This window comes from Oncorhynchus nerka, linkage group LG11, assembly GCF_034236695.1.
Source record: "Oncorhynchus nerka isolate Pitt River linkage group LG11, Oner_Uvic_2.0, whole genome shotgun sequence".
In the NCBI taxonomy this organism is placed as follows: domain Eukaryota; kingdom Metazoa; phylum Chordata; class Actinopteri; order Salmoniformes; family Salmonidae; genus Oncorhynchus; species Oncorhynchus nerka.
In genome coordinates, this window is record NC_088406.1 from 6,648,063 (window position 1) to 6,663,352 (window position 15,290).

Sequence of the window (15,290 nt, forward strand, 5' to 3'; positions counted from 1 at the left end):
ATAAAATATTTTATTTATATATTTTTTTAATTGTGATTTTTCAGGGGGTGCTGCAGCACAAAAGGAAACCCTATTTCCCGTGGCTATGGCCTACACATGTCATATCCTTTTTTAAAATGTTTATTGTCCTATCGTATTAATTGATGTAAATAGCAGGCCTCATTAAAAAAAAGTATCAATATGGGCTGAAGTAACCCGCACAGCTGTTCTCAATTGCAACCAACCCTGGCTACGGATTGGCCACTCCCTAACGCAGACGCCCAGGTTATAGTCTAGTCCTGGTCGCAGCCAATCAAGACTATTTCGCCTTCTGGTTGGTATTATCATCGGAGCAATGTAGTCATTATGAGCAGACTAACGGCGAATCATCTATTTGACAATAATTTCATACAACTGATTTTAACAAAAAGCTGTCTAAAATGGTCAAGTCATATCAAGATCATGCAAGACCGGCTCTAGCCTTTTTTGGGGGGCCTAAACGAGATTTCCTGGTTGCTAAAATTCTAATAGTTCGCCTAATTTCAGTTTGTGACAAAACAAGCAAGAATAATGGAGAGAATCATTGTACCATCTAAACCACTGTGAAATATATTTTCCATAACCAAAAAAAGATTGTATTTTCAGCTGTTTGAAGCTGGTGTACAAAACCGAATGTGAAAGACGCAAAAAATAAAACTTAAGAACGGGAAGCATAGAAATAGCGCACATAGAACAGATCTTCCGCTTCTTAGACTGGCTTTCAATGAGAATGACATATCTATAACTCACATTTCTATGTGCATTTTTGTCGGTCGCTCAAAAAGTTCGGTATTACTGTTTTTCTGCTGTTTTACACACTTTGCCATGGGGCAGAGAGAAAAGGTTTGTACATTTTCTAACAAATTTTATGCAATTCTTACCATTCTAAAATTTGACATGGCTAATTGAGTGACTGTCAGTGACTGACATTAACAAGAGAAACATTTCTAAAGAGCAACCAAATTTCTATCTCGCACCTTGTGTAATCTCCTTTTTGAAGTACCTCATTTTCTTCTTCAACTTCTTCCATGAATTGATAAACAAACTAAAAAGGTTGCACACTGCCAGTTGGAAGGACCCTGCCTGTGTCCTTTCTAGGTTTCTTCCTAGGTTCCTGCCTTTCTAGGGAGTTTTTCCTAGCCGCCGTGCTTCTACACCTGCATTGCTTGCTGTTTGGGGGGTTTTAGGCTGGGTTTCTGTACAGCACTTTGACATCGGCTGATGTAAGAAGGGCTATATAAATACATTTGACTGATTGATTGACTGACTGACTGACTAATTGATTGACTGATTGATTGACTGATTGACTGACTGATTGACTGACTGATTGACTGGCTGACTGAATGACTGACTGATTGATTGACTGATTGATTGACTGACTGATTGATTGACTGATTGGACTGGCTGACTGACTGATTGACTGACTGACTGACTAATTGATTGATTGACTGACTGACTGACGGATTGACTGACTGACTGATTGACTGACTGACTGACTAATTGACTGACTGACTGATTGACTGACTGATTGACTGGCTGACTGACTGACTGATTGACTGGCTGACTGATTGACTGGCTGACTGATTGACTGATTGACTGGCTGACTGGCTGACTGACTGATTGATTGACTGATTGACTGGCTGACTGATTGACTGACTGACTGATTGATTGCCCAAAATCTGTCTTCTCCAGCGGGAGGTGTTTTTCCCCGCTCATCAAGCAAGTAGTTTTTGTATGGGGGTCAATGAAAGTGTCAAATTTGTTTAACAAATATTGTAATGGATGATTTGATCTATTTCAAGTTTCATAATGATTAGGTTGCTGCAGGTGTACTGATATGAATAGGAGAAGTGACATCACGGCAACTTGGAGAAATATCTCTTTATATTAGAATCGTGCCTAGTCATTGTCAGTAGTTACCACATCCACAAAGTCATAAACACCGCCCATTTCTACAATTGATCTTCTAAAAAAAAGGTGATTTTAAACCTAATTACACTGCTAACCTTGTACCTAACCATAACCTTATATTAGGACCAGAAATATAGTTTTTTTGTTTACATTAATTTTCACGATATAGACGATTTTGACTTTGTGGCTGTGGTAACTAATGGAACAAAGTTGTGCCTGTTCTTCACATGCCTGTACCTGTCCTCTCATTGGGTAGAATGGTCCCACCTGATCTTGCCTCCTCCCGACTGCCTTTCCATTTTTAAAGACATTTTTTTTTTTTTGAGGGCGGCATCTGGTCAATATAATCGATAATCTGCGACGTGGAGAAAGTTTGGATAAAATCCACGGAAAATAGATTCATTTCCAAACCTTTAATGTGGAAATTAGAAGGCTTTACCATCTACAGTAAAACATGTTGCCTATTGAAATGAAGGTGCCATCGAAACGTCTCGTTTGAATTCAAAACACTAAAACAATTGCAAGCCTACAATCAACACACTCATGGTGAAAGAAGGTGCAAGTGTTTGCAATAGATCAGTAAGGAACGTACTGTAGCAGATAATACACATTGGCTAAATCCCAAATGGCACCCTATTGTCTATAGCGAACTACAATGGGCCCTACGTATAGGCAACAGTGATCAATTTGGGACGTACAGTTCGATTCCCTTCTACCCTACAATACCTTTTGTTATAATACCAGACAAAAATTTAACCGTTATACGTATTTGAAAAGACAGAATGTCATGTCATCGATGTCATAAAATGTCTCAATTAAAATGCTCTTAAAAAAATAAAATAGATGACTTGTTAAAATTATCTAAAATTACCAAAAAAAAAACGTATCATGATCTTCATTTACCTCACTCAGCAAATCAAAATATAGATGGATGGGCGAATGAATGAATGGCTGAACAGAGAAATGGGCTAAGTGGTTTCCTGAGATTCATGAATTCAAATGAATTAATTCATGCAAAGAGAGATGATGGTCAAAGTCTCTTGGCTGTGTGCTTGGTATTGTGCACCTACAGAGAATCTCAAATTTAGTGACAAAATACTGGATTCAAATTGAATGGCTATTATTTTAAGTGAGGAAATACTGTATTTAAATTGAATGGATATTATGCTAATGACAAATACTGTATTTAAATTGAATAGCTATTATTTTAAGTGAGAAATATTATATTTAAATTGAATTGCATATTATGCTTATGACAAATACTGTATTTAAATTGAATGGCTATTATGTTCATTGAGGAAATACTGTATTTAAGTTGCATGGATATTATGCTGTACAGTTAGGGCAGCTAAAAAACACATGTAAATGTAGTCAGAAAGAGGTCCACATCCTACACCCTAACAGGTATGCATACGGTCACAATAAATATCATGGGGAAAAGGGGTACATGCATCCTGAAAACGTTACAGTAAATCCTTTCAAAAAGGTGTTTGTGACCGTCGCCGACCAGGGTTAGAATCCAGGTGTCCTGCTGTCACGATACTGTGTTGTAATCCCACTGAGCTAAAGTCTATTAGGTTCATACACCAAGTCCTTCAAAAGTGTCTTAAAACAAACAAACAAACATGTCATTCTGCTCCACTTCAATTTTCAGACTGATTAGACTTTTCCATTTTCCCTGCTTCTACACTTGCATTGCATTTTCCCTGCTTCTACACCTGCATTGCTTGCTGTTTGGGGTTGTAGGCCGTAACGCTCCACCATGCTTCTACACCTGCATTGCATTTTCCCTGCTTCTACACCTGCATTGCTTGCTGTTTGGGGGTTTTAGGCTGGGTTTCTGTACAGCACTTTGAGATATCAGCTGATGTAAGAAGGGCTTGATAAATACATTTGATTTGATCCTTCACTAGTGCACTACCTTTTGACCAGAGCCCTATAGGTCTTGGTCAAAAGTAGGGCACTGAATAGTGTGCCATTTGGGACGTACACTGAGACAGTGAATAACAGTGAGAGTTCATCAGAGCCATACAGTATAGAGTTATATCCAATAACAGATCTATAGTCTATACAGTATAGAGTTATATCCAATAACAGATCTATATTATCTATAGTCTATACAGTATAGAGTTATATCCAATAACAGATCTACATTATCTATACAGTATAGAGTTATATCCAATAACAGATCTAGATTATCTATACAGTATAGAGTTATATCCAACAACAGATCTATATTATATAGTCTATACAGTATAGAGTTATATCCAATAACAGATCTATATTATCTATACAGTATAGAGTTATATCCAATAACAGATCTAGATTATCTATACAGTATAGAGTTATATCCAATAACAGATCTAGATTATCTATACAGTATAGAGTTATATCCAACAACAGATCTATATTATATAGTCTATACAGTATAGAGTTATATCCAACAACAGATCTATATTATCTATAGTCTAGACAGTATATGGCTCTGAATTTATATGTTGCTATGTAGCGCTAGACAGTTCTCTGGGGCAGGTTGAGGTTGAGACAGCATTGGGGCAGGATGGGACAGCATTGGGGCAGTTCTCTGGGGCAGGATGGGACAGCATTGGGGCAGGATGGGACAGCATTGGGGCAGTTCTCTGGGGCAGGATGGGACAGCATTGGGGCAGGATGGGACAGCATTGGGGCAGTTCTCTGGGGCAGGATGGGACAGCATTGGGGCAGTTCTCTGGGGCAGGATGGGACAGCATTGGGGCAGTTTTCTGGGGCAGGATGAGGTTGGGACCGCCTTGGGGCAGTTCTCTAGGGCAGGTTGGGACCGCCTTGGGGCAGTTCTCTAGGGTAGGTTGGGACCGCCTTGGGGCAGCTCTCTAGGGCAGGTTGGGACCGCCTTGGGGCAGTTCTCTAGGGCAGGTTGGGACCGCCTTGGGGCAGTTCTCTAGGGCAGGTTGGGACCGCTTTGGGGCAGTTCTCTAGAGTAGGTTGGGACCGCCTTGGGGCAGTTCTCTAGAGTAGGTTGGGACCGCTTTGGGGCAGTTCTCTAGAGTAGGTTGGGACCGCTTTGGGGCAGTTCTCTAGAGTAGGTTGGGACCGCCTTGGGGCAGTTCTCTGGGGCAGGATGGGACAGCCTTGGGGCAGTTCTCTAGGGCAGGTTGGGACCGCCTTGGGGCAGTTCTCTAGGGCAGGTTGGGACCGCCTTGGGGCAGTTCTCTAGGGCAGGTTGGGACCGCCTTGGGGCAGTTCTCTAGGGCAGGTTGGGACCGCCTTGGGGCAGTTCTCTAGGGCAGGTTAAGGCAGTGGTGGGGCTGTGATTGGGTCTAGGGCTGTGCTGGTGGTTGTGGTATAGGCAGGGGTTGGGGCTGTGATTGGTTCTAGGGCTGTGCTGGTGGTGTAGGCAGGGGTTGGGGCTCTAAGCTCTCTGGCTTCAGTCCCAGGGGGAGGCCTGGAGAGGAGAGGGGGAGGCTGGGGGAGGCCAGAGTGTTGAGGAGGGCTGAGACAGAGATGTCAGGAGACTGGAGCTTGGATAGGAGCTGTAGCTGGTCCTGCTCATGACAGACCCCTGCCTCGTTGCAGACGCTGTGACACAGCCCTGTCAGACTCTGTAACATCTCCTCCATGTTCCTCTGCAGATGGGCCTGCTCCTCCAGCAACCTCTTCTTCTCTCCTCTCTGTGGGGCAGAACAGGATGTTACATCACAACCCACTGGACCAATACAACACAGCTCAGCTATGAATGTCATTGTGTAATTAGTCACATAAGAGGCTAATTATTTATGCTTTGCTCAATTTACTAAACTCCAGTTGAACTATCCGCTATAACATGTATTGCTGAAATGTTTACAATTAAATCAAATTGCCAGATTATAAAATACATTTACATTTAAGTCATTTAGCAGACGCTCTTATCCAGAGCGACTTACAAATTGGTGCTTTCACCTTATGACATCCAGTGGAACAGCCACTTTACAATAGTGCATCTAGGTCTTTTAAGGGGGGGGGGGATTATAATAAGATTATAATGCTATATTATGAGATTATAAATGACAAGAGTAGGGTTGGCGTCAATTTAATTTAAATTCCAGTCAATTCAGGAATTACACCGAAATCGGAATTTGGTTTACTTTCTGAATGGACTGGAATTGAAATGGAATTGACCCAACTCCGCAAGAGAGATGATAGCAAACACAGAGGTACCAGTGTGCCGATCTCAGTCTGTAGTTGACTGATGCCTTCGAGCTTCCTCTTGCGACAGCGCTGGGCGGCCACGCGGTTCTTGCTGCGTCGGCGGACGTCGTGGACGAATTCCAGCTGTTCGTGGGTCAGCTGCTGGCATCGGAGGAGCTGTTGGAAGGCACTACGACTCACTGACGAGATCTGAACCACCGGGAAGGGCAGACGAACCTGGAGAACACACCACGGATGGGTGTTAAAAGACAGATGGTCTCTGGTCAAAAGTATTTGGTAACTCATTACACCGATACACTGTGACCTTTCAGTAAGAACTCTGACCTCTTGTGCTCTCCTGTTGTTGGCCTCTCTCTCCGTGTCTCCGTCTGTGTCCAGGTCTCCGTCTGAGTCCTCTCCTGAGTTAAGAGATGACATGTAGGGACTCATCTCAGACTGGGACAGGCTGTGGTTCCCACCGGGGGTCTGGGCCTCCCCGGTCTCTTCCACCCCACCCATCACACCCGTCTGTCCTACCTTACCCATCTCCCCCACCCCCTCTACCTCTTCCATCCCCTCTGCCTCTCCTGTCCCCAGGTCTCTAAGGAAGGGACAGTCTGCTGGATTTGAGTTCAGGTCTAGCTGCCAGGGGAAGTCTGTAGCCTTCCCCAGACCTCCGTGCTCCATGGTGTCCAGATTAGGAACTCTCCCCAGACCTCCGTGCTCCATGGTGTCCAGATTAGGAACTCTCCCCAGACCTCCGTGCTCCATGGTGTCCAGATTAGGAACTCTCCCCAGACCTCCGTGCTCCATGGTGTCCAGATTAGGAACTCTCCCCAGACCTCCATGCTCCATGGTGTCCAGATTAGGAACTCTCCCCAGACCTCCGTGCTCCATGGTGTCCAGATTAGGGAGAGGTTCAGTCTGTGAGGGGTATAAATCAGGCCAGAAACCCTTGGCCAGATGTTCAGCCACCTCCCTCTCCACGCTGCTCCGCTCTCCATACCCCCTACCATCAGGGGTAAGACCACAGAGGGTGGGGTCAGAGAGGGAGGGGTCAGTGAGGGCGGAGTCAGGGAGATGACCCTCAACAGCCACGCTGCCATCCAGACCAGGTTCCTCTCTCTGCATTAACACAGGTAGCTGATCTACTTGACCTAATCGTCGTGGCCTTGGGAGCATAAGGCATCCACCACGGCTCTCCCCCTCACTATTTTCTGAGTTAGGGCTTTTGTGTATTGCCAGGAGATCCAATACAGGTAGCTGAAGCTCAGCCTCCTCTACCACCCCTGAGCCTCTCAGTGGGCACGTGCTACAGGAACCTGGGTTACACCCAGCTTCTTCAGCCATCAGACTCCCAACAGCAGGCTGGTCATCGTCCATCTCTCCAACCGTTGCCTCAATAACGTCTGATGGGCTCGCGTCGTCATGGGACGGCAGTTCACAGGAGAGTGGGCAATCTCTCAGACTCCCCTCACCCATCGTCATGGGACACACCGCTGCCTCCATCCCTAGGATGTCTCTATCACTGAAAACGGCGTCGGGGTCTGGCTTACGGTCAACACCACCAGGACACGGCTTGGCCAGGATGGGACAGACACCAAGACCACTGGAGGACGGCAGTCCCCCGAGGGATAAGGGTGACATGTTGGGGCCACAGGTCTGTAAACAGAACTGCTCCCGACCACTGCTGACCGGGTTGACTAGTAAGGCCAGGCTCTTTGGACATCGGGATGACGACAGAAAGTTTATTTGTACGTTTCCGTCCGAAGGCACTGTTAAACTCTGGTGTGACATTGTTCCACTTGGGTTGGCAGTTGAACACTGTGCCCTGACGTCACTTCCTATGTTCCTGACATCACTTCCGGTTGTCTGGCTTGGGCCCGTGTTCTGGGGATGAGGTAGAACCTGCTGCTCTCGGTCTCGGTTTGTGTCTGTATTGTGGGCTAAACTGCCACTAGGCAACATGCCCTGGCTGGGGGTCATGCCACTAGGCAACAATGCCCTGGCTGGGGGTCATGCCACTAGGCAACATGCCCTGGCTGGGGGTCATGCCACTAGGCAACAAGCCCTGGCTGGGGGTCATGCCACTAGGTAACAAGCCCTGGCTGGGTGAAATGCTCTGGTTGGGGGTCCTGCTTTGAGACTGACAGCCTGTACAGTGGGCTGAATCGACACTGGGGGACCTCCTCTGGCCGGGGGACCTGCCACTAGGCAATCTTCCCTGGTTGGAGGACCTGATCTGGGACCTGCCCTGACAGCAGCCTCCTCTTCTTCTTCTTCTTGTCTCCTGGGCTGTAATGTTGCTACCCTCCAGGAACTTTGGCAGAAGGAAGTCGAAGCAGCTAGTCTCCAGGTTGTGAAACCCCAGGAGCCCGGCACACCTGTGGATGGCCATGATATTGTCTTTGGTGAAGAGCAGCTTGGAGGTGTAGCAGAACTGTAGCAATGGTTCAAACCCCTCTGCTGTTACCTGGAGAGGAAAATATGTTAATATCTAACCTGTACCACAGCACACTGACTCAGTACCGGTACCCCCTGTATATAGCCTCCACATTGACTCTGTACCGGTACCCCCTGTATATAGCCTCCACACTGACTCTGTACCGGTACCCCCTGTATATAGCCTCCACATTGACTCTGTACCGGTACCCCCTGTATATAGCCTCCACACTGACTCTGTACCGGTACCCCCTGTATATAGCCTCCACATTGACTCTGTACCGGTACCCCCTGTATATAGCCTCCACATTGACTCTGTACCGGTACCCCCTGTATATAGCCTCCACATTGACTCTGTACCGGTACCCCCTGTATATAGCCTCCACATTGACTCTGTACTGGTACCCCTGTATATAACCTCCACATTGACTCTGTTATGCCCCTGTATATAGCCTCCACTTTGACTTTGTTTGGTAAATATTGTATATAGCCTCCACATTGAACTGTAATGCCCCCTGTATATAGCCTCCACATTGACTCTGTACGGACCCCCTGATGTTATAGCCTCCCATTGACTCTGTACTGGTACCCCCTGTATATAGCCTCCACATTGACTCTGTACCGGTACCCCCTGTATATAGCCTCCACATTGACTCTGTACCGGTACCCCCTGTATATAGCCTCCACATTGACTCTGTACTGGTACCCCCTGTATATAGCCTCGTTATTGTTATGTTATTGTGTTACTTTTTACTTTAGTTTGTTTGGTAAATATTTTCTTAACTCTTCTTGAACTGTACTGTTGGTTAAGGGCTACACATGTTGTTTTCAGCACGTGACAATTTGATGTTGAGCTAGTCAGCGTCCCAATTGGCACCCTATTCCCTATATAGTGCACTACTTTTGAGTAGAGCCCTACGGGGTCGGCATTTTGGGTGGGCCTTAGAGGGTCTGGCCTGCCCTTACGTACTTTCTTGCCCGTCCAAATAAATTATTTTCAATATTGATCACTTATTTTCCCGAAGATGCGCACCGACAGAAAGACTCACCAATCAAAGGAATAAATATCATACCGCCCCCCCCTCCCCAAAATGCTAACCTGCCTTGTTATTGTAATGGTGAGAGGTTAGCATGTCTTGGGGGTATGATATCAAATGCTAACCTGCCTTGTTATTGTAATGGTGAGAGGTTAGCATGTCGTGGGGGTATGATATCAAATGCTAACCTGCCTTGTTATTGTAATGGTGAGAGGTTAGCATGTCTTGGGGGTATGATCTAAAATGCTAACCTCCCCTGTTATTGTAATGGTGAGAGGTTAGCATGTCTTGGGGGTATGATATAAAATGCTAACCTGCCTTGTTATTGTGGTGGTGAGAGGTTAGCATGTCTTGGGGGTATGATATAAAATGCTAACCTGCCTTGTTATTGTAATGGTGAGAGGTTAGCATGTCTTGGAGGTATGATATGAAATGCTAACCTGCCTTGTTATTGTGATGGTGAGAGGTTAGCATGTCTTGGGGGTATGATATAAAATGCTAACCTGCCTTGTTATTGTGATGGTGAGAGGTTAGCATATCTTGGGGGTATGATATGAAATGCTAACCTGCCTTGTTATTGTGATGGTGAAGGGTTAGCACGTCTTGGGGGTATGATATGAAATGCTAACCTGCCTTGTTATTGTGATGGTGAGAGGTTTGCATGTCTTGGGGGTATGATATGAAATGCTAACCTGCCTTGTTATTGTAATGGTGAGAGGTTAGCATGTCTTGGGGGTATGATATGAAATGCTAAACTGCCTTGTTATTGTAATGGTGAGAGGTTAGCATGTCTTGGGGGTATGATATCAAATGCTAACCTGCCTTGTGATGGTGAGAGGTTAGCATGTCTTGGGGGTATGATATCAAATGCTAACCTGCCTTGTTATTGTGATGGTGAGAGGTTAGCATGTCTTGGGGGTATGATATCAAATGCTAAACTGCCTTGTTATTGTAATGGTGAGCGGTTAGCATGTCTTGGGGGTATGATATCAAATGCTAACCTGCCTTGTTATTGTGATGGTGAGAGGTTAGCATGTCTTGGGGGTATGATATCAAATGCTAACCTGCCTTGTTATTGTGATGGTGAGAGGTTAGCATGTCTTGGGGGTATGATATCAAATGCTAAACGGCCTTGTTATTGTGATGGTGAGAGGTTAGCATGTCTTGGGGGTATGATATCAAATGCTAACCTGCCTTGTTATTGTGATGGTGAGAGGTTAGCACGTCTTGGGGGTATGACATTTGTGCGTCTGTAACTTTCTCACTAATTATTAATCACGATTCATTAGACTATCTGCAATCGTGGTAGCATCGACAATAATGTCAAAGTGTTTACAAACATTCTATTCTTATTTACAATTTTATTTTAGTGACTCCAAAATGACACAATACATTATTTACCATTAATTTATTTTGGGCAGAAAATGATCTGAAACACAACCAAACCAAAGAGCAAACTGGTCGTGTTCATGGCACATTAAAAAGATAATACATTTTTACAGTTGAATAACATGTCTTTACTATAAAAAGATTTAATTATTATTATTTTTTTTAACATAGGAGGTTCTGTAAATAAAACATGCCCCCCCATGGAAATGAAATGCTCATCCAACTGATTCATCCGGGCTCAGACCCTGGAGCCCCCTACGGACCCTGGAGCCCCATACAGACCCTGGAGCCCCCTACGGACCCTGGAGCCCCCTACGGACCCTGGAGCCCCCTACAGACCCTGGAGCCCTACGGAGCCCTACAGACCCTGGAGCCCCCTACAGGCCCTGGAGCCCCCTACGGACCCTGGAGCCCCCTACGGACCCTGGAGCCCTACGGACCCCTACAGACCCTGGAGCCCCCTACAGACCCTGGAGCCCCCTACAGACCCTGGAGCCCCCTACGGAGCCCTACAGACCCTGGAGCCCCTACAGACCCTGGAGCCCCCTACAGACCCTGGAGCCCTACGGAGCCCCACCAGACCCTGGAGCCCCCTACAGACCCTGGAGCCCCCTACAGACCCTGGAGCCCTACAGAGCCCTACAGACCCTGGAGCCCCCTACAGACCCTGGAGCCCCTACAGACCCTGGAGCCCCCTACAGACCCCTACGGACCCTGGAGCCCCCTACGGACCCTGGAGCCCTACGGAGCCCTACAGACCCTGGACCCCTACAGACCCTGACCCTGGAGCCCCCAGACCCTGGAGCCCCCTACAGACCCTGGAGCCCCCTACAGACCCTGGAGCCCCCTACAGACCCTGGAGCCCCCTACAGACCTTTGTTCCCTACACAGTGCATTACTTTAGACCAGAGCCCTTCTATGGGCCCTGACACCGTACTCCCTACATATGTCACCATACAGTGCATTCGGAAAGTATTCAGACCACATGACTTTTTCCACATTTTCATAACTCAGCCTTATTCTAAATGGATTAAATAAAACATTTTCCTCATCAATGTACACACAATATACCATAATGACAAAGCGAAAACAGGTTTTTAGATTTTTTCTTGTTGTTGCAAATGTATTAAAAATAAAAAACAGAAATACCTTATTTACATCAGGATTCAGACACTTTGCTATGAGTCTCAAATTTGAGCTCAGGTGCATCCTGTTTCCACTAATCATCCTTGAGATGTTTCTACAGCTTGATTGGAGTCCACCTGTGGTAAATTCAATATGATTGGACATGATTTTGGAAAGGCACACACCTGTCAATATAAGGTCTCACAGTTGACAGTGCATGTCAGAGCAAAAAACCAAAGCCATGAGGTTGATGGAATCGTCCCCAGAGCTCCGAGACAGGATTGTGTCGAGGCACAGATCTGGGGAAGGCTACCAAAACATTTCTGCAGCATTGAATGTCCTTAAGAACACAGTGGCCTCCATCATTCTTAAATGGAAGAAGTTTGGAACCACCAAGACTCTTCCTAGAGCTGGCCGCCTGGCCAAACTGAGCAATCGGGGAAAAAGGGCCTTGGTCAGGGAGGTGACCAAGAACCCAATAGTCACTCTGACAGGGCTATAGAATTCCTCTGTGGAGATGGGAGAACCTTCCAGAAGGACAACCATCTCTGCATCACTCCCCCAATCAAGACTTTATGTTAGTGGCCAGATAGAAGCCACTCCTCAGTAAAAGGCTCATGACAACCCACTTGGAGTTTGCCAAAAGGCACCTAAAGACTCTCAGGCCATGAGAAACAAGACTCTCTGGTCTGATGAAACCAAGATTGAACTTTTTGGCCTGAATGCCAAGCATCACATCTGATGGAAACCTGGCACCATCCCTACGGTGAAACATGGTGGAGGCAGCATCATGCTGTGGGGATGTTTTTCAGCGGCAGGGACTGGGAGACTAGTCAGGATTGAGGGAAAGATGAACAAAGCAAAGTACAGACATATCCTTGATAAGAATCTGCTCCAAAGTGCTCAGGACCTCAGACTGGGTCGAAGGTTCACCTTCTAACGGGACAACGACCCTAAGCACACAACCAAGACAATGCAGGAGTGGCTTCGGGACAAGTCTCTGAATGTCCTTGATGGCCCAGACAGAGTCCAGACTTGAACCCAATCGAACATCTCTGGAGACCTGAAAATAGCTGTGCAGCGATGCTCCCCATCCAACCTGACAGAGCTTGAGAGGATCTGCAGAGAAGAATGGGAGAAACTCCACAAATACAGGTGTGCCAAGCTTATAGTGTCTTACCCAAGAAGACTCGAGGCTGTAATCACTGAAAGGTGCTTCAACAAAGTGCTTCAACAAAGTACTGAGTAAAGGGTCTGAATACTTATGTAAATGTGACATTTACATAAAAAATTTTTTTTTTTTTTTTTACAAATGTGCAAAAATATCTTTTTGCTTTATCATTATGAGGTATTGTGTGTAGATAGACGAGGGGAAAAAAACTTTAATCTTTTTTTTTAATAAATATGGCTAATAACGTAACAAAATGTGGAAAAAGTCAGGGGGTCTGAATACAACTGTAGCAACTTCGGAAGTTAGATCGCGTTTCTTAATAACGCGTTCTGTATTACCCTGCGATATGGGAATTTCCGGCGCCGACAGAGATGGCCGCCTCGATTCGCTATGGGCAACAAGGTAGTACGCTTTCTGAATACAGGGTGCCATTTGAGACAAAACCACAGTGTAGTTTGTATATGACCCTGACCTGATCAGGCAAAGTGAGCACCAGGCTGGGGCTGGTGTGGTTGAGGATCCTGCTGTGGAAGTAGTCACTACAGGAGGCCAGTACAGAGCAGTGGGCCCTGAACGCCCTGCCACCTGCCACTAGTGTAACATCACACAACACATCACTCAGTCTCTGGTCGTTGAGACGCGTCAGGACGTGGGAGCTGTGAACCGCAGACTGGAACGTGAACACCGAGGTACGGTCGCCCCTGAGAGACATGGTGGTGACAACCTGACAAGCTGCTGGGACAAATATCAGACAGACATAAACAAGATGAATAGACACGAACAACTGTTGGGGTTGTAAACTATGAATTCTCTCTAATAATTGTATATTAGTAATATATTCTCTACTATTGTCCGAATCAATGTCCAATTAAAAGTATTTGTGTACGTTGTGTGTTTTCCTGGGGTTTGAGCAATAGCAGGAAATGCTGACTCATGCTTAGGCAAGTGAAGGAGAAGCATCGTTTCTTCGTTCGTTCTAGACTTCTTTTAAAACAGTTTTGGATATTGCCGAGTTTCATTTCTTATTTTTAATTATCCTCATTCCTCAATCTGACTAAAACAAATGAATTAGACCTATGCATAGGTAACTTCTGGCTATAATAGCAGAACTGTATCAAATAGCAAACATCGAGTTAGACTATGGGGATCCATACCCTCCCTATAGAAAGCGGATCAACCGATAAAATAATATACATTTTTTGCAAAGTATTTTCACACACTACCGTTACTTTCACAACAGGACAATGGCAATAACGCGCAATCATGAGTTAGAACTTTCTTCTCGCATTGGGCAGTTTGCAAGTAGTTACAATGTATCGTTCCATTCCTACCTCACTGTCTAGAATTTACACATTGTTTCACTTACCTGTCATGTCACCGAGATGATAGTTCCATTTAATGTTACATCAGTTTATGATAAAATGCTGCTTTCGGTTGGTCTACATTCCACTGGTGAAACAAAATGTCATGTGACAATAAACGTATGCACCAGGAAGTATTTGGCGTTACTCTATTTGACCAAAGATTGTCTATTATATTGACAAGATACTCAAGTGACCGCTCAAACAATGCAAATACGTCCTCAAAGATGGAAGGCAGGCGAGATCAGGTGGGTCCATTCTAGCCAATGAGAGGGCACATACAAGTGAAAAACAGGTCAGAGATAAAGGACTTTGTTTCTGTGCCATTATAGCCTCAATTGCACTGCATGTGCTGTCACAGACGCTATCTCCATTTTAAAGTAGTCCATTCTTTTCTTTGTTGTCTTATTGCGCCCTTATCTCAGCTCACTGGTCACTACAGCAGCACCCACGTGCTCCAGCAGGTATATTTCACTGGTCACCCCCAAAGCCAATTCTTCCTTTGGCTGCCCAGTTCTCTGCTGCCAATAACTGGTACGAATTGCAAAAAATCACTGAAGCTGGAGACTCACATCTCTCTCACTAACTTTAAGCATCAGCTCACAGATCATTGCACCTGTACACAGCCCATCTGTAAATATCCCAACCAACTACCTCATCCCCATATTGTTA

The 15,290-nt window shown here is 45.5% G+C and overlaps 1 protein-coding gene across 1 annotated transcript; it reads right to left on the reverse strand.

Moving 5' to 3' along the window:
- Positions 1–2,327: 2,327 nt before the first annotated feature.
- Positions 2,328–14,742, reverse strand: LOC115121576 (uncharacterized). Its single transcript, XM_029650680.2, is given in 6 exon segments — positions 2,328–5,597; positions 6,124–6,330; positions 6,439–8,094; positions 8,096–8,566; positions 13,730–13,992; positions 14,624–14,742. Coding segments are annotated over 6 exon segments (2,901 nt in total). The 5' UTR covers positions 14,631–14,742; the 3' UTR covers positions 2,328–5,300.
- Positions 14,743–15,290: the final 548 nt, after the last annotated feature.